Source organism: Anser brachyrhynchus (genome assembly GCF_964034855.1).
Source record: "Anser brachyrhynchus genome assembly, chromosome: 1".
NCBI classification, from domain to species: Eukaryota; Metazoa; Chordata; class Aves; order Anseriformes; family Anatidae; genus Anser; species Anser brachyrhynchus.
Genome location: NC_137694.1, coordinates 104,350,210 through 104,373,841, shown reverse-complemented (window position 1 = coordinate 104,373,841; position 23,632 = coordinate 104,350,210). Strand labels below are relative to the sequence as shown.

The 23,632-nt window shown below is 40.8% G+C and overlaps 1 protein-coding gene across 6 annotated transcripts; it reads left to right on the top strand.

The window, feature by feature from the left end:
• Window positions 1-2,989: 2,989 nt before the first annotated feature.
• Window positions 2,990-23,593, top strand: PARP11 (poly(ADP-ribose) polymerase family member 11). 6 transcript variants are annotated; one of them, XM_080577435.1, is made up of 10 exons: window positions 14,452-14,638; window positions 15,110-15,333; window positions 16,551-16,658; window positions 17,203-17,331; window positions 17,427-17,547; window positions 18,756-18,831; window positions 20,423-20,495; window positions 20,586-20,716; window positions 22,264-22,415; window positions 22,879-23,593. In XM_080577435.1, the coding sequence occupies exons 3-10, from the start codon at window positions 16,596-16,598 to the stop codon at window positions 23,190-23,192; spliced, it is 1,059 nt and encodes a 352-aa protein (XP_080433561.1). In that variant the 5' UTR covers window positions 14,452-14,638; window positions 15,110-15,333; window positions 16,551-16,595; the 3' UTR covers window positions 23,193-23,593. The 6 variants fall into 6 exon arrangements, with proteins under 6 accessions (XP_080433565.1, XP_080433563.1, XP_080433561.1 ...); XM_080577434.1 differs by lacking the exon at window positions 15,110-15,333 and having other exon boundaries at window positions 14,453-14,638; XM_080577436.1 differs by lacking the exons at window positions 14,452-14,638; window positions 15,110-15,333 and adding an exon at window positions 14,732-14,855.
• Window positions 23,594-23,632: the final 39 nt, after the last annotated feature.

The following is a 23,632-nucleotide window of genomic DNA, read 5'->3' as shown; positions in this document are numbered from 1 at the left end:
CAGAATCCAAACTGGCCCACAGTCCAAAGACCCCATACCTTGAATAGACTCAAGAGCTCTTCATAGATGAGTTCCAATTATAGTCTGTATCATCTTGTACAGTCCCTTGCTAGCCCCACTGCACATGTAGCACTCCATATTCTCTTAAACCTTAAGTGCCTTAGGGGCCAGGGACCCCTCTCTCCAAATCCTGTCTTTCTTCATTAGCAGGCCTTTTTCAGTCCCACTCTAACTATAGCTTTGTGCTTTCCTCTTTCTGTCAACACTAACCTGTAGGCTCTAGTAAGACCCCAATTGTGCCAGAAACTCGGTTTCCCTCCGAGTATTTTTATTTGTAGCTATTGCTTTTCTTTTGGCAGTCCTGTTTGAGTCACTATTGCGGTCTTCTTTGTCTGACTTTCAATTCTAACCTAACTCCATGGATTCCATAATCATCAGAAAAGATTTCCTTTGCAGCCCTGACTTTCCTTTGACAGGTTACTGCAACTTCAATGCTGTACTTGCAGATAACTCAACCATAACCCAAACCTTATGCTGACCCAGAGATCAAGGACCAGGTTGGATGGGGCTTTGAGCAACCTGATTTAGTGGGAGGTGTCCCTGCCCATGGCAAAGGGGTTGGAACTAGATGTTCCATGATAAAAGTTCATGATAATGATGCAAGTCTGAGGCTAAACTAGACCTCAGTCAATCAATAGGTCAGGGTTAGAATGAAGTCCAGTGATTGCCAGGCTTGTTCGTATTGATAAGACAGGGCTAAGGTCAAGCCAGGAAGTCAGTCCACAAGTTGATGTCAAGAGGTTTCATTTCCTGCTCATTGGAATGGACCACTCTTGAGCTTGGAGAAGGTGATACCTGAATATTGACCAGCTTTACTGGACCACTCCTCAGATCCATATCCCATGAGATTCCTCCAAAGATATCCCTGAACAGGTAAAAATTTACTCTCCTGAAGTCCAGGGTTATGATTTTGCTTTTTGCCTTGCAGTACCCTGTCAGGATCCTGGAGTCCTCCATCTCGTGATCATTACAGACTTTAATCTTCAAACTCCCTTCCTTTTTGATGAGTATGAGGCTCAGTAGAGCACATCTCCTTATTGGTTCCTCTATCATTTGGGCAGAGCTCCATGCACTCCAGCTGCTCTCTCACCCAGGCAACTCCTGGTTTTCTTGTCCTGTCCTTCCTAAAGAGCCTGTATCCTTCCCTTGCAATGGTCCAGTCATATGAGCTATCCCACCAGCTCTCTGTGAACCCTGTGTTAATTGTAGACTTACAACTGCACACACAACTCTAATTCCTCATGTTTATTTTCTATACAGCATGCATTAGTGTGCAGGCACTTCAGAAAGGCACATCAGGGTGTTGATGTGCCAGAACAAGTCTGTGGTTTTGTTTTGTTTTGTTTTGTTTGCATGTTTGTTTTCCCATAATGGTGCCTTGTAGCCACTTCCTTGCTTACATGCAGATACTTGAGGTGACCCCGCTTAAGCCTCGATTTGTTGATTTTGTATTCCCTTACATTCACATCACCCCATGCCCTTTGCTCATCAGCCCTGTCCACCATTCCCTCATAGGGCTGCTGGTGACTCTCTCCCTCCACCATCATTCCTAGTTTAAAGCTTTTCTTATCAGCTCAGTTATCCTACTGGTAAAGATACCTTTTTTCCACTTAGTGAGGTGGATCCCATCTCTCCTAAGCAGATACTGATTCCCCAACAGGCTCCGGTGGTCACAGAAATCAAAATCTTGTTGCTGACACCAGCTCCCCAAACAACTGTTGACACACAGTATCAGTGCCTTCTTCCTTACATTCTTTTTCCCCTCAAGAGCAGGTTTGAGGAGAACAATGCCTGGGCCCCCCATGCCCTTGACTCTGCCCATGACTCATGCCCCAGCACTCTGTAATCACTTTTAGTACTGTCCACGTTGCCCCTGACAATATCACTGGTGCCCACAAGGAAGAATAGGAGGGTGTAATAGCCACAGGGTTGGACAAATTCTCCCAATAGTGTCCCAGATCCAGGCTCCAAACAATCAGTAAACTTCTCTAGATGACAGGCCAGGTCAGCAGATGGGTATCTGTCCATCGCAGAAAGGGGTTGCCCACTGCTATTACTTGCCACTTCTTCCTGGTGGTTCAGAGTGAGCTGGTCCAGATGCTTTACTTGAAAGCACAACCAGCTCCTCCTCAATTTTGAGGGCAGTGAACCTATTTTGCAGTTGTAAGCCTTTAGGTGGAGCAGAACCTTCCTCTTGGTGCCAGCGGCCACCAGCTTCCATTCTTTGTCTTCTACAGAGGTTGCAGTTACCATTCTATTATGGACAGACTTTGCCTACATCTCCACTGAGGTCCAGAGCTCTTCAAGCTGTTGCATCTCTGAGAATATAATGTCTCTCTCTCTTGTCTTCTCTCATCTTCCTTCAATAGAGTGTTCTAATAAAAGAAAAATAGGTCTGAAAGATCCACAAAGATAAGAGAATTGTTTTTGAGAGCCTTGCAATATAGAAAAGAATGTGTAAGTAAGTGTCCCAGAGGATACAGAATAGCCTAAGAGAGGACAAAGTAGTAGAAAGATTTAAAGACATTTGTAAGACACTGAGAAAACTCAAAGGAACCATGAAAACTGATGAAATACTAGGACAGATGAAGAGCACAGAATAGTCCTCCAAACGTCTACTGCAAAGTAGAAGATGGTGTTGAAGATCCCCGGACAAAACAGTGGAACCAAGCAGAAGCCAACAAAGGAACAAAGAGTGCAAGAAATTCAGAGAAAATAAAGTAGCCTAAAGGAAAGGAAGAAAGCCTGTCAGTGCCAGAGGGAATAAATTGTTGCAGTGTCAGAGAGGCCAAGAAAGAAATCAACAAACCAAAGGACACCTCCCCTCACCTCCCATCCCCGAGAATAAAGAAGAGCCTCAGAGACAGTAAAGTATCAGAGAGATTAAAGGACCCTCAAAGCACCCTGCAGTGCCAAAGGTGACCTCAGAAAAGAAACACACACAAAAAAAAAGTAAAAAGGCAGAAAGTTTGATAGTACCCCAAAAGAGTAGCATCAAAGAAGAATAAAATGAGTCAAGTTCTGTAAAAGTCTCAGAGCGTACAGAGTAGCCTCAAAGAAGCAGAAAAAAATAGTTGAACGCTTGAAAGAACTATGGGGAATATACCACAGACCTCAGATATAACAAGAAAGCAGCAGAGATTATGAAAGTGCACTAGGGGAACACATAGTACCGCTACAGCTGCTAAGAAAGAACAGAGGCTAAAAGAGTGACAGAGAATAATAACCTTGGAGTAGAGAAGAAAGAAGCTGGCTTTCTTCCTGGAGAATGAAGAGTAGTTGCAGAGATTCCAAGAACCTTAAAGACAGCCTGAAGCAGCCCCAGAAAACCCAGATTAACCTCATGAAAGTGGAAAAAAAAAAAAAAAAAAAGAAACTGCAGTAAGACTGAAAGTGCTCCAGTCATCTTACAGAGAGGAAAGAACAAGACCAAAAGCCTGAAAAGGAGCCATAGCAAGTCTGAAAAGCCAGGGAAGAAATGGAAAGGTTGAAAGAGTCGCAGAGAACACAGAGTAGCCTTGCAGAAGCTGAGAGTCTAAAAGAAAGCCTGAAAGAACTTCAGTGAAGTCTCAGAAAAGGTAAGAAAATAGCATAAAGCCTGTAAATGTTAAGGACAACAGAAAGTAGATTCAGAAAGGTGGATAAAAGTAGCCAAGGAAGAGACACAGCATACAGTGTCCTTGGAGAGGTGAAAAAACAGAACGAAAACAGAAAGAATGCAAACAGAGCAGATAGTAAACTCAAAGAGACCAAGAAAAAAAGCATAGGTGTTAAAAGAACCCTAGGAGAACATACACTATCATTGGAGGACAAAGAATGTAGGAGACAGAGTAGAAGAACGCTGGTGAATGCAGAGTACACTTATGTTTATAGGCATTGGAGCAATGTTTTTTTCTCACTAGACAATATGCTCTTCCTTGTCTTCAGAGGAGCAAAAATAAATGTGCCTTCAGGTCTTTGTCTTCTGATACTTGTTCAAGTGCATCAATTTATATTTATTCACTCTTGATATATACTGTAGATTAAGGTACTTCCTAGACCCCTCAAGAGGGACAGAGATGGATCATCAGAGACCAAGTCTACAACTCAGTGAAGCCAGGAAAACACTGGTGCACATTTGCATATGATAATAATAATAAATAATAATAATAATAATTTTAAGGTGGAAGGGACCTCTGGAAATCACCTTAGTAAAACTTTCCAACTTACATCAGGCTGCTCAGGGCCTTAGCCAGTCAAGCTAGGACTAATATCACAGACAGTCTACAACCTCTTTGGGCAACCTGTTCTAGCCTTTGTCAACATTAATAACAAACATTCTTTTCCTTATAGCTAACTGGAAATTTCCATGCTCTGACTTAGTCCAATGCCTCTCATCCTTTCACTGTACACATGTGATAAAAGCCTGGCTCTGACTTGTCTATACTTTCTTCTTAGTTAACTGAAGACTGCAAGTGAGATTTCCCCCTTTTCTTCCTAAGACCAAATTCAGCTTTCACAAATGTCGCAGCCCCCAAATTATCTTGAGGGCATGCCATTGGACTTGCACTGGCATGTCATTTTCTTTCTTCTGCTGGGAAGGCCAAAACTGGGAACAGTAGTCCACTTCCAGATGCAGTCTCACAAACACCTAATGGAGTAGAATACTTTATGTTCCTTGATTCACTCGCTACACTTTTGTTAATACCAGCTGATACACGCTCTGGCTTCTTCATCACAAGGGTTTACTGTTAAGTCATGTTCAACTTGTTTATGAGATTTCTCATGTTCTCTTCTGCAAAGATGCTTTCTATCAAATTGGCCCCCAACCTGTACTGTTAAATGGGCTTATTCCATCCTAGCTACAGTATTTCTTTCATTTGTCCTTACTGAACCTCAGAAAATTCCTGTCAGCCCATTTCTCCAGTCTGTTGAGGCCTCTCTACATGGCAGCCCTTCACTCCAGTGTATGGATCACCTTCCCACCCATTTGATATCATCCATGAACTTCCTGTGGGGCACTCCATCCCACTGTCCGGGTGGTTAATAACAATAAACAGTGTTGGTACCAGTACCTACATCCAAAGGGGGCCACTAACAACCAGCCACCCATGAAGTACCTGATGACAGCAATGAGACCAGGTCACACACCCTCTTAAACTCTCTTTCTCTAAATAACTAGTCCAGTTCTCTCAAATTCTCCTTGTATATCACACATTCCACTCCCCCAAATGATCCTAGTGGATCTCTCCTGAACTTAATTTGGGATGTCCATGTCTTTCTTCCACTGAGAAACCCAAAACCAAACACAGTAGTCCTGGTGCAGAACCAAATAAAGTGCATGTCTCCTGAATTGCTGTCAAAAAAAAAAAATAAAAAGAAGGCATTAAATAATATTGTACCCATATCAAGTCTATCCAGTTCTTCACCCACCTCATCTTTCACTTAGCCAAACTGTAGCTCAACTATTTGTCTGCAAGGTTTCTATGGAACACTGTGGTAAAAATGCTCAAGTCCAGGACACTCACTGCTCTCCACTCATACAAGTGAAACAGCTCACTGTAGAAAGCTATCAGACTGGTTAGACGTGATTTTTTTTTTATTTTTTTTTTGTCCTTCATATAGCTGGAAGTAGCTTTCACGAGGATTTGCTGTATGTTATTCCAAGGGGGTGAGATTAGGCTGATAGTTATCTGGATGTTCTTTCTTGGTTTTTGGGGAGATAAAGGATGTACTATATGGCTCTTCAAATCATAAGGAACCTCCCCAGATCAGTATTACTACTCAAGGATGACAGCAGCTTCACAATGACTTTGATCAGCCCCCTCAGCACCTTTGGACACATCCCAGGTGGACCCATGGACTTGTGTATATCTAGCTTGCCTTTTGGTCTCCAATGTAGTCTTGCTCTACTGTGGGTAATCCTCCACGTTGCCAGATTTTGTGACTAAATTCAGCGACAGGCTTAAGGACAGCTTCTAAGGCTTAAGAACAGACCTTACAGGAGTAAATACCAAGGCAAGGAAGGCACTGCCTATTTCAGAAAGTCCTCTGTGTCCTTTGTCACTAGGCCCCCTACCCCATTTAGGAGAGGTCCGCTTTTTCTTAGTCTCCCTTGTACTGCTAATGTATTCACAGAAAGCCTTGATGTTGTGGTTTAACCCAGCATGTAGCTAAGCATCATACAGCTATTTACTCACCTGCACATCCCTCTCTCCTCCCCACGGTGGGGCAGGGGAGAGAATAATAATAATAATAATAAAAAAGGTAAAAGTGCAAGAACTCACAGGTTGAGATAAGGATGGCTTAGTAAGAAAGAAAATAAATAAAGATAAGAAGAACAACAAAAATAATAATAAAGTGATGCACAATTTAATTACTTACCACCAGCCAACTGATGCCCAGGAAGTCCCCAGGCAATGGCACTCCCCCCAGCCAGCTCCCCTCAGTTTTATTAAGCATGATGTCATATGGCATGGAATACCCTTTGGTTAGTTTGGGTCAGCTGTCCTGGTTCTATCCCCTCCCAGTTTGTTGTGCACCCCCAGCCTCCTTGCAGACAGGGCAGCATGAGAAGCAGAAGAGTCCCTGACTCTCTGTAAGCACTGCTCAGCAGCAGCTAGAACATTGGTGTGTTACCAACATTATTTTTCTCCTAAATCAAAAACACATCACCATATCAACTACTACGAAGAAAATTAACTCTATTCCAGCCAAAACCAGGATAATATTGCTTTCTACATTCCTCACTAGCTTCAACTCCAGCTGGGCTTTGGGCTTTCGAGATTCCACCCCACCATACTCAGGCAATGGCTCTATTCCTTCAGAGTAGCCCCAGTTCTACCTTCTGTGCGCTTCCTTGGTGCTATCAATCTCAGACAGTTCTCTGCTTCTGCCAGGCCTAGTAGGCTTCCTACACATCACAATGGATCCTGCTTGTTCTTTGAGGAGGTTATATTTGAAGACAGGTGCTGAACAGGAAAGGGCAGGATTCATGATGGCAGAGCCCAGCAAGAGTGAGCTGGGGTGCCCTCAATGGTATGTCACAGCTTGAATAACTGCATTGTGCAGGTTGACCAAAGTCTGACCATGACCATGGTGGTCTTCCCCATGGTTCTCCAGTGACACACAGACTCACACAGACAGAGATAAAGGGAAGCAAAGAATGCAAGTATTGAATAACAACAACCTATGAATCAGCAGGAATGCCCCTGATGCTAACTGCCAGGGAAGACATGAGTCAACCCCACACAGCTCATCATGAGTGGTGAGGGCATTTGGGGAAAAAGTGATACTGGAGGGGTGGCTCATAGGACATAGGTGAGAGCAATACTTCATGCATCTGCATTATTTGGAGAAAGGCCTTATTGAGTCAACAGATTGTAACTACTATCTAGCTGCAGGAAAGAACATTTTTTCTCTCTTTTTAGCTTTTTTTTTTTTCCTTGATTGACATTTCTTGTGAACAATTGCTTGATTAGTCTCAGAATAAAAAAGAAATCCTGAACACCCCTTTACTGGTGTGTCACACACAGTTACCACTAGTCTGGATTCAATGGTGCTGAAATTCACACTGAACCTGAGGGCTTGCAGAACCCCCAGGATAGGAGGGGAAAAAATAACATGGATTAACAATAACCATATGCCCAGGATACTGTCCATCATTATGGCCAACCTCAGGTTGAACCATTTCCTATGAGGAAAGGAAAGCGAAGAAGCTGACAATGGTGAGTATGCCCAGTCACGTTATTCACTGGTGTGGCCACACAGTGCTGAGCAATAATATTCCAAGCCATGGTGGATCAAACCCTCACATCCAACAACCAGCCAGTGCATCTGTACTAGGTGTATCAGCTGAAGCCAGCTCCACCAGCTGCTCCAGTTTTCTCCGGTTTCCCCAGGTGGACATGAACTAAAGTGGCTTCTGTTCCCCCCTGCAAGACTCAGAGCTACAAAACAGGATCCTGGGGGAGGTAGACTTTTGGTGCAGCCTAGAGGGGTCTTGCGGGGAGGAAGGTGTTTCTAAATGACTCCTCTGAGTAGGAGCAGAGAAGGGGTGTGTAAAGAAGTGCTTAATGTGCACTGATTTGTGCCAGAGGTTCTGACAAGACTCTCGGAAGAGGGATCACTAGGTGGTAGTTTAAGGTACCTTGAGCACATTCCACTGCACAAATGGAACCAAGAGCAAAGGCACCAAAGCCTTCTACAACAAGGGAAGCTGGAGAGCAGGAGAGAGGCTGCAGTCCTTATTATGTGGAAATACCAAAGAGAAAGTTGGGCTGCAGAATGTGATAATACCAACTCTGGAACACCAACTCCTTAGTACACATGTAAAGGACAGGGACAGCAAAAGAAGAGGAAGAATTCAGGGGTAGTTTCAAGAATGTGCTGAGCAGTTTTCACAGAATTACTGAGGTTAGAAGAGATATCTGGAAATCATCTTGTCCAACTCCATTTCTCAAAGCAAAAGCCTTGTCCAGTAAGATTTTGAATAGCTCTAAGGATGAAGACTGCACATCCTCCCTGGGCAACCTGTTCCAGTGCTTGTTCATATGTAAAGCAAGGGTTCTTAAGTTTTTTTTATGTTTAATTGGAATTTCCTGTATTTTCATGTGTGCCCACCACCTCTTGTACTTTCAATAGATGCTACTAAGAGTCTACTTCTGTCTTCTTTATTCTGTCCCCACCATCAGGTATTTATACAAATTGGTGTACTTTACCCTTGCAAACTTCCAGTTCTTACAGCTAAACAATCCCAGCTTTCTCAGCCTCTCTTTATATGTCAGATGCCCTAATCCCTTAATCATATGCATGACCCTTGTGCCACTGGTCACAACCCTTGAGCTCAGCAGTTCAGCCAGTTTTCAGTCCACCTCACTGCATTTATCTAGCTAGTGTTTCATCAGCTTGAGGATGTTACGGGAGACGGTGTTGGAAGCCTTACTAAAGTCAAGATAAACAACATCTACTGCTCCTCCTTCATTTACCAAGCAAATTATCTCACTGCAGAAAGCTGGTCAGGCATGATGTACCCTTTGCAAATCCATGTGGACAACTACCAATTGCCTTAATAACTTTAGAAATATCTATGGTTCATGGGAGGGTTTTTTCCATCACCTTTCCAAAGATCGATGTGAGGCAGATTGGTCTGCTGTTCCTTGGATCCTCTTCCTTGCCTTTTTTCTCAGATGGGTATGAGATTGCTGTCAACTGCAAGCTTGCTGAGGATGCACCCAATCTCACTGTCCATGTCACTGACAAAGATATTAAACATCACCAGTCCCAATACCGATCCCTAAGGAATGCCACTTTCCTAACCTCATCCCTGGCTGCTTGGACAATTTCTCTGTATTCTTCCCAGGCAACCTGTCCTTGCTTCCTTCCTCTGTGTGCTTTCTTTTTTGAGTTTGAGTTTGTCCAGAAGCTCCTTGTTCATCCACCTGGTGTTTTTGCCTGGCTTTGTCTTTGTTGGGATGCATTGTTCCTGAGCTCAGAGGAGGTGATCCTTGAATATTAACCAGCTTTTCTGGGCCCCTCTTCCCTCCAGGGCTTTGTCCCATGGTACTCTACCAAGCAGATCCCTGAAGAGGCCAAAGCCTGCTCTCCTGAAGTCTAGAACAGTGAATTTGCTGTCCTAAGGATCTTGACCTCCACCATTTCATGGTCACTGCAGCCAAGGCTGCCCTTGAGCTTCCAGAGGAAAAAGAGTTTCCCCTTTCAGGTACAAGACCGTGCTGTGGACATAGATCCTGTTTGCATGGGAGGTTTTTGATCATCACTTTATCACCTGACTCACAGTGTACCTTGACACAGTGTACTGAAAACATGTAGCTGAGTCACATGGCTTCTTGTTAGTTGCCTTGCCACTTCCAGTTAATAAACCACTGAATGCTACTTGGCTTCCTTCACCCCAGGTAACTTGTACCAGTACATGGGGAAGTAAGAAGTTACTCTCAGGGAAAAGTTTGTTGAGGGCTATGTATTCTCCCATTCTGATGTTTCTGTCTGTTAGTTTAAGAAGGATGGAATAACCATGAGGAGTGGGGGTATTGTGATAAAAGACCTTCCAGGGAGTACCTGTGGCATCAGCAGCACATAATACAGGCAGAGATGTGTGACAGAATAATGGACAAATCATGTTGGGGATGGGCAAGGTAGGTAAAGAGTGTGAAATATGACAGGGGTAGACTGGCAGGGAACAGTAAGGAATGATAGTCCTGTGCAATTTCAAAAGACATGAATCCTCCATAGCTGGCAGGCAGGGTCTATGCATTTGTACGAGCACACACTTGAGTACTGGAACATGTAAGAGCTGTGCGAAAGCCGGACTGTGTGAACAGCAGAGGGACTTTGGAGGTTTTTCTTTCTCACTTTGTGGTGGGTTGACCCCAGCTGGCAGCTAAGCACCACAGTCACTTACTCACTTACCCCCAACCTAGCATGATGGGGAGAGAATAGGAAAAGCAAAAGTGAAGAAAACTCATGGGTTGATAAAGATAGTTGAATAAGCAAAGGAAAGAGGAAGGGGAAAAGAAAGCAAAAAATAATGTAAAAGCATCACTCACCACTTCCCACAAAGAGACCAACTACCAGCCAGTCTGAGCTACCTTCCCAAAGTCCCCTTCCCCTTAGTTTTTGTTGCTGAGGATGACTTTATATGGCATATAATATTCATATGGTAAGTTCGAGTCAGGTGTTCTGCTTGCGTTCCCTCTCAACTTCTTCAACCTATTTATTGCAGGGCGTGAGCAGGAAAAAGAGAAAGCCTTAACACTGTCCAAGGACTGCTGAGCGACAGCCAAAACGCTGGTGTGTTATCAACACTATTTTAATCACAAAACCAAAACACAGCACCTTACAAGCTGCTACAAAGAAAACTAACTCCATCTCAGCCAGACCCAGTACACACTTCTATGTCACTTGAGTGTTGGAGGAAAGAGATTCCATGAGGACATACATAGACATGGGATGTAATTTTGCCTCTTCTTATGGATGGTGCTCCTTTCCTGACTTCCCAGACAACCACAGGCTCCCAATCCCACAGTTTGTAGTGTATGATTTTCTCTGGTCATCTCAGTCTCGCTCACTTCATTCCCCAGGCTGGGAAGTAACTACTGACAGTTGCTTCTGCTGCCTAGTCTATTGGGACACAAAAGATTTTTTCTCCTCAGAAAAATCTTTGCTCAGCATTGTGAACAGAGGCAGAGAGGCTGCACAAATAGGCCACTTCCTACAAGAACACTAAGAGCTGAGCTGGACAGGTCATTGAACAAGTTGCTAGTAATTACTGTATCCTTTTCCTAGGGTACTGCAATGAACAGTAGGAAAGAAGTGCACCAGGCTGTAGAAAAGCCTCTTTCCCCCTATATATGGAACTAATCTTTGTATTGAAATCTCAGGTTGATGAATGTATTGGGTTTGTCTGGGATGAAGTTAACTTTCCCTGCAGTGGCCCATACAGTGCTGTGCTCTGCACTTGTAGCTAGAACAACATTGGTATTTTACCAGTGTTGTGTCTACTGCTGAGCAATACTGGCACAGCATCAGGACTTCCTCTAACCCCCCCCAGAGCCAGCAGGCTGGGGTTGGGCAAGAGGTGAGGAAGTAACATCACCAGGGCAGCTGACCTAAACCAACTGAAGGGATACTCCATACCATATGAAGTCACACTCAGCAATAAAAGGTGGAAAAAGGAAGAAGAGGGGAGGGGTGGGCTGTCGTTATGAAAACGTCTGTACTCCCAAACAACGGCTACGTGCGTTGAGGCCCTGCTTCAACGATGTGGTCAAGCATCACTTGTCGGTGGGAAGTAGAGATTAATTTCTTTACTCTGCACTTCCACATGGCCTTTGCTTTTTTGTTGTTATTGTTTTGTTTTGTTTTTCCTTTTCCTCTTTTCCTTTTCCCTTTAGTTAAATTACTTAATGTTACTTAATATTATTAATATTAATTATTAATATTAATAATATTTTCCCCTTCATAATTATTTTTCCTTTAATTAAATTATTCTTATCTCAACCTGTGAGTTGTTTCTTTCCTTTTCTTCTTTCCCTCCTCTTCTAAGGAGGGGGAGTGAGAGAGTGGTTGTGGTAGAGTTCAGCTGCCTAGCAAGGTAAAACCACCACAATGGAGTTCAGTGCAGACATGATATGCACACTGGAGCACAGAAAAACTCTAGTACACACACTGTAAGGAAAACAGGTTGAGGAGCAAAGTTTAGTCATTAAAACAGGCAGCAGCCCCATTCAGCTGTTTGTGTCATACTTGAGAAACTGCACTGGTGCTGGCAGCCTCTCTGTTCTTGATGTTATCTCATTTCCTGGCTCTGTCTCACTGTGTTTCAGCTGTTTGACTCTGACTTTAATGTCATTATGCTGGGCTGCACTTAATGGTACATGGCTTTGTTAACCTAGAAAAGGTCTGTATACATAGAAAAGGTATATATTTTAGACATAAAATAATTGACAGCATCTTTTCAAGGAAAAAAAAAATGCATTCTGCAACAGCTGTGGTGGTCATCTTCCCTTACTTCTATCCATGTACAGATTAATAAAGCTAGGCCACGCAGACAGGACATGTCCCCACAATCATTATGGCTGTTGAACCATGTCAACATGAATATCACGTCTGGAAAAAGATGTCCCTACTTCTGGAAAATTGCTTCATGCCTGAAGCATCATGTTCATGGTAGTGAAATACCCTCAGCAATTCACTGGATGCTGTTCTACTTTTTAACTCAGAAAAATAACCTTTTCTACCTATGCACTGAGAGGTGAAGTAAACTCAGCCAGAATCTATACTTGTCCTGCGTGACACTCCCTCAGAATATGAGAAGCTCATCATTTTAAATCCACCTGTTTTGTTGTTGATGTAGTTGTTTTGTTTTTGTTTTTAGCTTTCTCTTGTACTGGTTTTGGCTGGGATAGAGTGAATTTTCTTCATCATAGCTTCTATAGTGCTACGTTTTGGATTTGTGAACAAAACAGTGTTGAAGTTTCAGCTATTGCTGAACAATGCTTACACAACACCAAGGACTTTTCTGTTTCTTACACTGCCCCATCAGTGAGCAGGCTGGGAGTGGACAAGAGACTAGGAGTAGGCACAGCCAGACAGCTGAACCAAACCAACCAAAGGGATATTCCATACCATATGACATCATAGTCAGCAGTAAAAAATGGGTAAAAGAAGAAGAGGGTGGTGGGGTGGTGGTAGTGGAGTTATGGCATTTTCTTCCCAAAGTAAACGTTATGTATGATGAAAACTTGCTTTCCTGGTAACATCTGAACATTTGCCTGCCAATAGGAAATAGTAAATGAAGTAATCTTACTTTGCTTCTGTACACACTTTTTGCTTTACCTGTCAAAATGTCTTTTAGACATTTTATCTCAACCTGCTAGTTCTCAAGCTTTTACCTTTCCAGTTCTCTTCCCCACCCCACTACAGGGAAGTGAGTGGCTGTGTGGTGCTTGGATGACTGCCAGGGTTAAACCACAACAGCTGCTCAATGAAGATCCTTCATAGCAGGATGTACTTTACTGGCTTTGCATAACTTTATGATGATGGCCTATCTGGAAGTTTCCAGCTCAATCTCAAGTGACTGCAGCCTGATTTAGCAGGCTGCTATGGATTGGCCACTGCCTGCTTTTCCAGCCAGCAGCTCTCATCTTAGAGTCTCTCCACTGAAAGGCTGGGATGAGCTACATTCATGACTACATACTCTTACCATGAAGTCTTTCCTATGGCTGCTGATGCTTCTAGATTTCAACTATAGTGTAAAGCTGCCCACCGAGTGCTCATTTTTTAAGCCCTGAAGGTCTATTTGATGAATGCCTGCAATAGACTGGAGTTTTTATTGATATTTGCACTAGATAAATCTCTTAAAACTGTTAATTTTGCAGCCTGACCTGGTGCTAATATGGTACAAATTCTTTAAAATGCTATGTATAAAGACCTAAATACATGTACTGGTTCATGTGGCCCGTGAGGAAAACCATAGACTACGAAAACCTTTTGTAGAGAGGAAGCCCATTGACTACCCACAAACGCAGCCAATAATTAAAAGAACAAATTTGTGAGGTACAGAGAAATGACCCCAGACGGACACTTAAAAAGACTGCCAGACCCCACAGAACCGACAGGTGACTGTCACACGGCTTCCTCGGGGAGGTCAGCAGATTGCCACACAGCCAGCCAGCCCAGCCACGGCCCAAGGCAGAGGCACGCTGTGCATCTTCACTGTTCTTTCTCGGGCACGACACATCATCATCACCATCACCATCCCTCGTAATCAACCTCCTCCTCCAGCTACCTCGCCAGCCCCGCCTACCCCCGCTGGAAATTTGCATGCCAGGCCTCACCCCCCCCCACCCCCCCGTGACGAACCGATACAGTGCTACCCCTAGCGGCTGCTGCCCCTCCCCTTTCCCTGCCGTCGGTAACGGAAGCGCCCGGACGCTGAGCAGTGCCGTGACCCGAGCTGCGGCGCCTGGCTCGCTTCCTCCCCGTCCTCCCCCCCCCCTCCACGCCCCACAACACACACGCTCCTCCCCGTCCTCCAACCAACATGTGGGGAGCGAGCCCGGGGTGGGCGGCGGATGCGGTGAGTGCGCGCGGGAGGGGGACGGGGGAAACGGCCCCTCCTTTCGCCTTGCTGCTGCCTCCGCCCGCCTCCCGGCGCCGCGGGCCGCACGCCGTTTCCCGGGCCGCCCCGCCCCGCCTCGCCCCGCCCCTGGCAGTCGGGGGGGCGACCGTGTTGCTACGTTGGGGAGGAGGAAGTGGCGGCGCAGGCCGCACCATCTTTGGGGGAAGCGTGGAAGGCAGGTTGGGGGGAGGCGGGGTGGAGGTGGGGGTGGCGATAGGGGTGCTGTGGTTGGATTACTACCCCCGCCTCCCGTGCCCTGGAGCTATAAAGGAGTCGTCTCTGGGGGGAGTTGGTAAAGCGGGGTGACTACAGCAGTGGTCCTCTGTAGTGTAAAGGGGGAAGTGTTGGTATAGCTGTGGAGGATATCATCTGCTCTGTCCTGTGTGTGCTTGTGCTAATGTAATTTTCCCTCTCACTTCCCCTTTCCAGCCCTGAATTATTTCAAGTCTCCTGATCAGGTACCCTGTTTGCTAAGGAAGGGCCAGAGAGTCCTTTAATGCTGCTTGTGTTCCCATCAGGGCCCTAGATAACGTTATTTATAGGCAAAACAGCCTTCAGCAGTAAAGCACAATCCACCAAATGGAGAGTATAAGAAAGCAACGCATCAGGATGCACCTTAATGCATGCTTATTCAAGCTTAAAATTGCAGCTAGGTAAATGAGACCATGCATTAACAGTAATTAAGAAACAACCACAAACACATGTAGTCATAGCACAACACACAAATGAGCATTCATTCTCTTTAGAAGGGTGTTTTTGCTGTCAAAAGTAATTGTGTTGGCTTTAAAAGGTTCCTGGTCAATATGGGACCATTAAAAACAGTGGTATTAGTGGAAGTTGAGAGGACTTCTGTTAGCAATAGCATTGCTAATAAAATTCTCATTGCTGTGTCTTTAATATTTGACATCCTGTCATCCAGAAAACCCACTGGGTACTTTCTGCTCACTGTGCGTACATTCAGAGTTTTTGGACAAAAAGCTACCTGTTCCTTATAAGTGGTGTGAATATGTTTTTAAATCCATCAGTAAATTGAATAATTTTCTTCAAGCATTTTGGCTTTGTATCACTTTTGAGAACAGCTCTTTTGTTGTTTTTTTGGCTTTGGGTCGTTCTTCCATACTACCATACATACCATCCTGGAATCTACCTGTTTACCTTAGATTTCGTGGCTTACTGTAGCTTCAAAAGCTATGGGTATAACTGTCTCATTGATAAATTATTCTGGAGGTTGTGTAGCTCCCAAAGGCATACAGATGTGTTGATAGGGCATAGATGGATATGCCTTCTCTGTTTGTAACTTGTTTGAAAGCCATTATTGATTTGAATGATCAGATTCAAAGCCCTGAACTAGCATTGGCATGGAGTTGTGGTGTCTGGCCATTTTGGCAGAAACATGAGGAAACTAAAGTTTACTAAAAAAGCCTGAATTGCTTTCCTCTTAGCTGTTAAAAAAAAAAAAAAGTGTAGGCTACTGTATGTCAGCCTGTAGGAGAGAACATGGTCAAATACTAATGTAAGCAGAAGAATCAAGTTGAAGGTGGAAGTTTATCATCAAAAGATCTTGGTCAGTTGTGCTTTAACACCAAGTGAATACAGGCTCTATGATTTTGTATTGGTGTGAAGAATGGAAGAGGTGTTGGTAGATGCCCTCTGTAATAAAGGACATTTTGCTTACTCTTGAAAAATATTTTTGTCATGCAGCTGATGTACCTGTGGTATAATTTTGCTGGAACTTGAGGCAGCTATCTATGTAGTTAGTCTTGCAGGCTCTCATTTCTACTAAAGTACGTTTGCCCTCAAATTCTGTATTTTAGAGATGTTGTATAGGTCTATCACCAATTCTCCTTTTTTTCCATTTATGTCTTTATAGCCTTCTAGAGCTTTTGATGATAAGGGATCGTTCCTTTTTTGAAATATGGTCTTTAGCTGTTGCCATGAAGAGGTTTCTAAAAAAATAAGGCAGAACAATAGCCCTAGGGTAAGTTTTCTGCTCAACTCCTGTCCCAGTAGTACTGGCCAGTTGTTACCTACTTCTAGTTTCTCATATATGCCTTCTTCAGGCCTCTCTACCTTTTTGTGGGTTGAAGTGTCCAGGAAACAACTGAAACATCTAGGAGATTAAGTGAACTCTATTTGACTTATTTGTGCTAAGTGTTCTGCTTCTTGGAAGAAAAAGTTTAGTTTAGGAAATTGTTGGGAAGAGTGCCTGTCATGATTAAGCAGTTAGATAAGATGAATTGCTAACCCTTTTTGGGAGGAGGTCATGCCTCTTTCTCTGAAAAATTACCCCGTGCCCCCTTAGCATTTTTGCTGTTTGGTGGGGAGGTGCCATGTTAGGCAATATCATAGAATCATAGACTTGCTTGGGTTGCATATATGTAGTAGAGTCAAGTACTTTAAGAGTTTTCAAGATTTTATTGTTGAAAAAGAAAGAACAATCCCAGACAGCTCCTAAAGGTGTTCAGGCATAGCAAGGTCTGGGAAAAGTCTTTTTCATGATACTATGTATGTCAATGTTTCAGGAAGTGCTTCAAAGAACATCTGAAGAACTCTTTCGAAAGATGGAAAGTTCAGTTGAAGAGATGGATACCTCTGATACCCAGTGGGGCTGGTTTTATTTGGCTGAGTGTGGTAAATGGCATATGTTTCAGGTAACTACATAAGAAGTTATATTAGTTATGATTTCTGTATGTCAAACTACCAGTTGTTGAATTTGTCTAAATGTGCTTTTTCATTTATTTTGAAGACCGATTCAAACAGTCATTGCTCAGTTAGCAGTGAAGATATTGAAAGAAGCTTCAGAACAAATCCACATGGTTCTCTTTCTTTTACTACTGCAAAATTTAACTACATGCTAGATTTTTCAGGTATGTATCTTCATTGAGTAAATTTAAATAACAGAGGTGTCAGATAGATGAGTTCATTTGTTAATTGAGGAAATAATTGTCCTCATCTCTACTGCACTTGTGATAGGAAGTGTCTTTATGGGAAAGTACACAGGCATTTTTAGAGGTCCCTGCCTTGTTACATTTTCTAGTGTAGTTCACAAATAAAGTAGAACATTGTGTTTACTAGGAGTCAGTGGTGTTACTATTGATTACCTTATTGGGACTGTGAAATTTGAACTTTTTTTTAACACACAACAGAGCTTGTAGGCTTGAAAAACCTCTCCCATTTAGAGGAATAATAAATGATATGAAGGAAGCTTTCTGCAAAATATTTGTAATAAAGTGATTTTTTAATGTGGCATGTATTTTAAGTCAATTCTGTTGTTGAAATAACAAGGAGATAGCCAAAAGGATCTTATAGTAGGCTGTAGTAGATCTTAATAATGTCATGTTTGTAAAGTACAGAAAATTACTGAATTCTAATATATATATCTAATTATTGTGTTCTTTATTTAAAAATGTGTTCTAATGACTTTTTTAGCTTTTTCATCAGTACATTATTTATCTTCTGAATAAGTTCTGAAACAGCTGTGTGCTTAAATAGGAGCCTCTTCCAAATCAAAGAAAATAACAGTATTTCAAATACGGATAAAAGGGAGTGGGTAAAACAGTGATGTACTTGGAATAAAGTAGCATGTAACAGTACAAGGAGTTTGATGTTTATTTATGTTGAAATGTCTGTTAAAGAAAAAAAAGTTTCACATCTGGAATAAAAGCAACATTAAATGCAAATGTTAAATGACATTTTCTATTGTACTGTTTGTAGATCATGAAATTTTGCATTAAGAACAATCTTAAGTCATCCTAGTAGTGTTAAAGTCAGTCTAACTTTTGCCATTGATTTAATGGGTCTGAATAGTGGCTGTTAGAACAGTGTTCTAACAATAAACATTTGGTTTGTATAGTATTTGCAAGTTTTGTCAACTCATAAATGGCAGAGATTCTGAGGCCAGTATTTCGAGTTTATCTAAAATGCATATTTGTTAATTGCTGAAATAGGAATTCCTGTCAAGCAACTTTTGGTGTAGTAGTGTTATTTAAAAAAAAAAAAAAAAAAAAGTAAATGCTTTATATGCATTCCCTATGAATCCCAGAAACATTCATCCTAACTCTTGTTTTATTCTCAGTGATGAAACAAACCAACCTAACTACCCTTAAACAACGTCCAATAAAGCGAGCTCCCTTTTCTATCAGTGCTTTCAGGTAAGGAAATAAAGTGAAGCCTCCTTATTTTGATTTTAGTCCAGATTTTTCTAAGTAAAATTAAAGAAAAATGTTTTATATGTATTGTTTATATTTATTTACTTTTTGCATCAGTGTGAGAGGCGGACTAAAGTGGGAGAGCAAGTCAAGTGAAAAATTTTAGAGGGAGAGTAACAATTTTTTTTTAAATTTCTTTTATATATATGTATTTTTTTTTTTTTAGAAAGTAAGGAACTTGTAGTAGGAGAGGCAAGGCATACTGAATACTGATATCATTTGGCAAGATTCTTAAATCTATATCACACTTTAGCTACTGGAGGCACTTGCTGTCGAATGTACCTGTTGCTGTTGAATGTACCTGTTGAATCAGAATTGCTGATTAGAGAACTGGAGAAACAGCAGCAAAAAGTGGAGTAGCTTGGTCCATTGTAACATGACTTCATAAATTATTTAGAAGGAATATTGTAACAGTAAAAAGTTATATTTTCTTGCCTACATGTTTTAATCATTTACTCTAAAATGTTTTGAAATGACCAGAAATTGCATCCTAATGACACGATTTTTTAATGAATCTAATTGCTTTAGATTGCAAGTTTCTTACTTTTTGATCAGTGATTGGATGTAAAGCTCTGGTGATGTAAATCTGATATTCAATAAATGGTAAATATGCAGTGATACTATTGCAGATAAAATTGACTATCTGGATTGTGGGTTATTTTTTTCCGAAACAGTACTTAGAAATAACTTTAATTCTGAATGTTGTCTCATTATTCTTTCAAAAAGAAAATTGGCATTTATAGTAAGAAATGTTCTTAGCAAACTTTTTAAACTGACATTCAGGAGAGGGCTGTTTTTTTTTTTTTGAAGTATCAGCTGTTTTTCAGTGGATGTTCCCAGAAGTGTACATCCAATAATGAGGCAATTCTGTTTCACTTTTTGTTTATTGAATAATTGCATCCAATACTTTATCAAAATATTCTTTTTTCACATGCTGACACCATTCTTTAGTTTCTGATTGCTTCCTTTTGTCCCTGTTTTTGGGCTTAAAAGATACTACATATGTGGTGTACTTGCCTAAAATACATTTTTATTGATGTTGTGAGACCAAATTCAACCAAACTTTTCAAGTGTGTATTTCTACCATGATGATTTTAAATACTTCAAATGAGGGCTTGATTTTCAGAGGTTTGGACTAGTTTTATTTCCTGATTCGTTGGAACATTTGGGCTGTATGTGCACTCTCACATTTCTAAATCAGTGTTGCTCTCCAGATGTTGCAGACCTTTATGATCGTTTCTTTTGATTTAAATTTCTATCTTTTATTGGATAGATGGTGTAATAAAATTGTTCATTACCATGGTTTGTTTATAATAAGCTAAAGCACAATTTGAATACGAAGTAAGACCTTTGTGTTTGACCTTACTTGTTGACAACAGGCTTTGTTTGAATTAAAACCCTAAGTAATTTTGTGTAAGGTTTTTTTTTTTTTTGCTTACTGTATTGTTTGAAGCAGGAGATTGACTGGAGGAAGAAAATAACTCTTTTCCTTGATGTGATGTGTTTTTATCTTTTTTTGTTTGGTTGTTTGAAGCGTCATTTGTGACAATGAAGCTATCCCTGTTCCTTCACACTGGGAGAATGTAAATCCTGAGGAGCCATATCAGGTAAGAGTTGGTATACAAGTTGGACAAAACCACATGATAATGAAATAATACTTCATATTGAAAATGTACTAACCTCTTTTTTTTCCCCAGCTTATTCCTTTGCAAAAGAAAACAAATGAATATATTGAAGTTTCTGGTCTCTTTGGAAAAACAATGGATAGCCACCGAATTAAAAGGATTAAGAGAATACAAAATCTAGACTTATGGGAGTTTTTTTGCAGGTGAGATTATTTTTAAAGCCAACAGGTTTACAGTTGTTAACAGAGCAAATCTTGAAGGCTTTCAGTAGGAAAATGTTTAGCTGCTTTTATTGTTATTTAATTAAAATGTGTTAGTTTTAACAATTTTTTCTTCATTTGCTCATCTGTCATTCTTCTGCGTGTGTTCTGTTTTCAAGACTCTTAACTTCTACAGGTGCAGAACTGTAATACTTGTTTAAATGCATTAGATATAAATGTAGCACAGATGAAACATGCATTGAAAGATGCTGGAATTTATCTTAAAGTATTGTTCTAATCCAAGAAGTTGCATATAAATTGATATGTAATATCTTGCTGTCACAGTTGTTTGTGAAGTATACATTACTTTTGAACAGTAAAACAAAATAAACATATCTTTCTAAATACTAATAGCTAAATACTGCAAGGTTTTCAATCCTGTGAAATGTATTTATTTATAAATCCAGAATAATTGAAATATAGCGCCATTAATACAATGAAGAATCTTCGAATCTTCGCTGCCTGTCTCTTTCCCTGGACTTGGTTGATAGAACTGACTGAATTCTCCAAACTGTAGTCCCTGAGAATGCTTCCCCAGTTCAAGTCTGTACTACAGACTTGAAGCAGATTTATAAGCAGATTACTTAATTTGATAAACCTAAATATGTGCCTTCTCTTGCACCAGGCACTGTGGTTTTTATGGGAAGAAAATTCAGGTACATAAGCAAGGACAAAGCTATGATATACTTCAGCTTATCCTTGTCTGGACAGTCAAGGGATCATAGCTATAAACAGCTTAGTGATTTAGATGTGGCTCCACAGTCCAGTTCTTCAGGGATCTTAGGAAAATGCAGTTGATAGAAAGTCGCTTGAAAAAAGGTTGATGAAAAATACATTTGTTCTTTAATTGTAGGTGTTATATGGCTTTCTGCCCATAAATCTGTAATACAGGTTCACCTGTAGTATAAAAGTTTAGTGTTTTTTTTCCACCAAAATTCTAGAATGATAGAACACAAGACGTAGCTCTTTAGAAAGTATATGAACCATAAATTCAAAAAACCATGATCATGTTGAAGAAATTCTACCTGAACACTAAGGTAATTTTATTTTTAAGGTTTTTGCTATTTTACCAGGATAATTACTCTTAATAATCTACTAACATTGCTATCCCTCCAACCATACTATTTAAGCAGATGAAGAGAACGAAAAACACAAAATAGGAGAACAGCGCTTTTTATTTTCAAAATGTATGTTCAGGAAATGACTGTATTGAAACTAACGTCACGTGAACAAAGTTGATAAAATTTTTTAAATACCTTTTTTCCTAAACGTAGATTACTTCTGAAAATAGTCTACAACATACAGATGTGCAATATCTAAATATGTACCTAAACAATTCTGATCTCTTTTAAAAGCTGTAATCATCTAGACACTTGCAAAAGTGGAATTTATGAAGTGTTTTAGGTCTGTTCTCCCTGCAGTGTTTTCAGCGTAGAAACTTGATTTGTTTGTGTGAATGTTTGTAATACTGTATTGTGTGTTCTCTTTAGGAAAAAAGCTCAACTGAAGAAGAAAAGAGGTGTCCCAACTATTAACGAGCAGATGTTATTTCATGGCACCAGTAATGAATTTGTAGAAGCAATATGTATTCATAATTTTGACTGGAGAATAAATGGGATACATGCTGCTGTATATGGAAAAGGTAAGTGTTTTTGTCACACACAGCAGTTTGGCGATCCAAACAGTTAGTTCAACGTTGTTACATGTTCCCTATAGAATGTTCTTTGCACTCTTTGTTTTTCTGGGAGCTGTTTAATGTAGCTTTGCTTTTACATCAAGTATAATTAAGAAAGTTAGGATACAATAAAGAACGTAATCGGTGCAAGTGGCTGTTAGGGCTGGGGTGGGGGACAGATGAACAGCAAAGCAATGTTGGTTACAAGGTCAGTGTCCCTATTAAAAAAGTTCACACTAAATATTTGTTCATGTTACTGTAGTTTTAACAATTTAGGGAAAAAAGTGATTGCTGCTGAACATAAATGGACAGACATCTTTCATTATTCTGATACCTATATCCATGCATTACCTGAATCAGTTAAGTTGTCACAATAAGAATGTCATCAGATAATTATTTTTTCTTTTTTTTTTTTTTTTTAATTTTCAAGGGACCTATTTTGCAAGAGATGCATCATATTCCAGTCGTTTCTGCAAAGAGGACATGAATCATGGAAATACCTTTCAGATTCATGGTGTGAATCTGCAGCCTCATCCACATAGACCAGATAAAGTCATGTTTCTTGCTCGCGTATTGACTGGTGACTATATTAATGGTGATTCAAAATACATGAGACCTCCTTCAAAAGATGGAAGTTTTGTGAACTTGTATGACAGCTGTGTGGATAATACCTGGAACCCAAAGATCTTTGTTATCTTCGATGCCAACCAAATCTACCCTGAGTACTTAATAGAATTTTGTTAAGTCCGAAAGGTGCTGAACTGAATATTTGTTTGTCTTCTTGATACTTTTGTTCCTTTTTCAAAGACGACAATATAAAAACATGAAGTGTAAAAGGAGGGAGGTGAAAGAAAAGCTAGCATATGTTTATGGAGGAGGGAAGCTATTGAAAGTTTGAGAGGTTGTCCACCTGTTAAGATCTGTGAAACAAACTTTACTAATGCCTTTTTCAGATGTAGCAACTACTACAAATCTGAAAGTGCTTAGTGAGCCTTAGATACATTGTGCATTGGTAAGTTTTCAAAGACAAGATTTATGTATAAAAATATATTACAAGTATTTATTCATGTGGTAGAACTATGTTTCCTATACAGTATGTATATGATGAAACTAACCTTTTATAAAGATCGTCTGTAGAACTTAAAGCAAAACTCAGGTGACTTTTCCTATGTGTATGTATGTCT

Excerpts from the sequence above, each read along its gene's own strand:
- PARP11 (XM_080577435.1), top strand. The coding sequence starts at position 16,596 with ATGGTCTTTAGCTGTTGCCATGAAGAGGTTTCTAAAAAAATAAGGCAG. Across the intron at positions 16,659-17,202 it reads GGCAGAACAATAGCCCTAGG|GAAGTGCTTCAAAGAACATC; the intron begins GTAAGTTTTCTG and ends TCAATGTTTCAG. Across the intron at positions 17,548-18,755 it reads CTACATGCTAGATTTTTCAG|TGATGAAACAAACCAACCTA; the intron begins GTATGTATCTTC and ends TTTTATTCTCAG.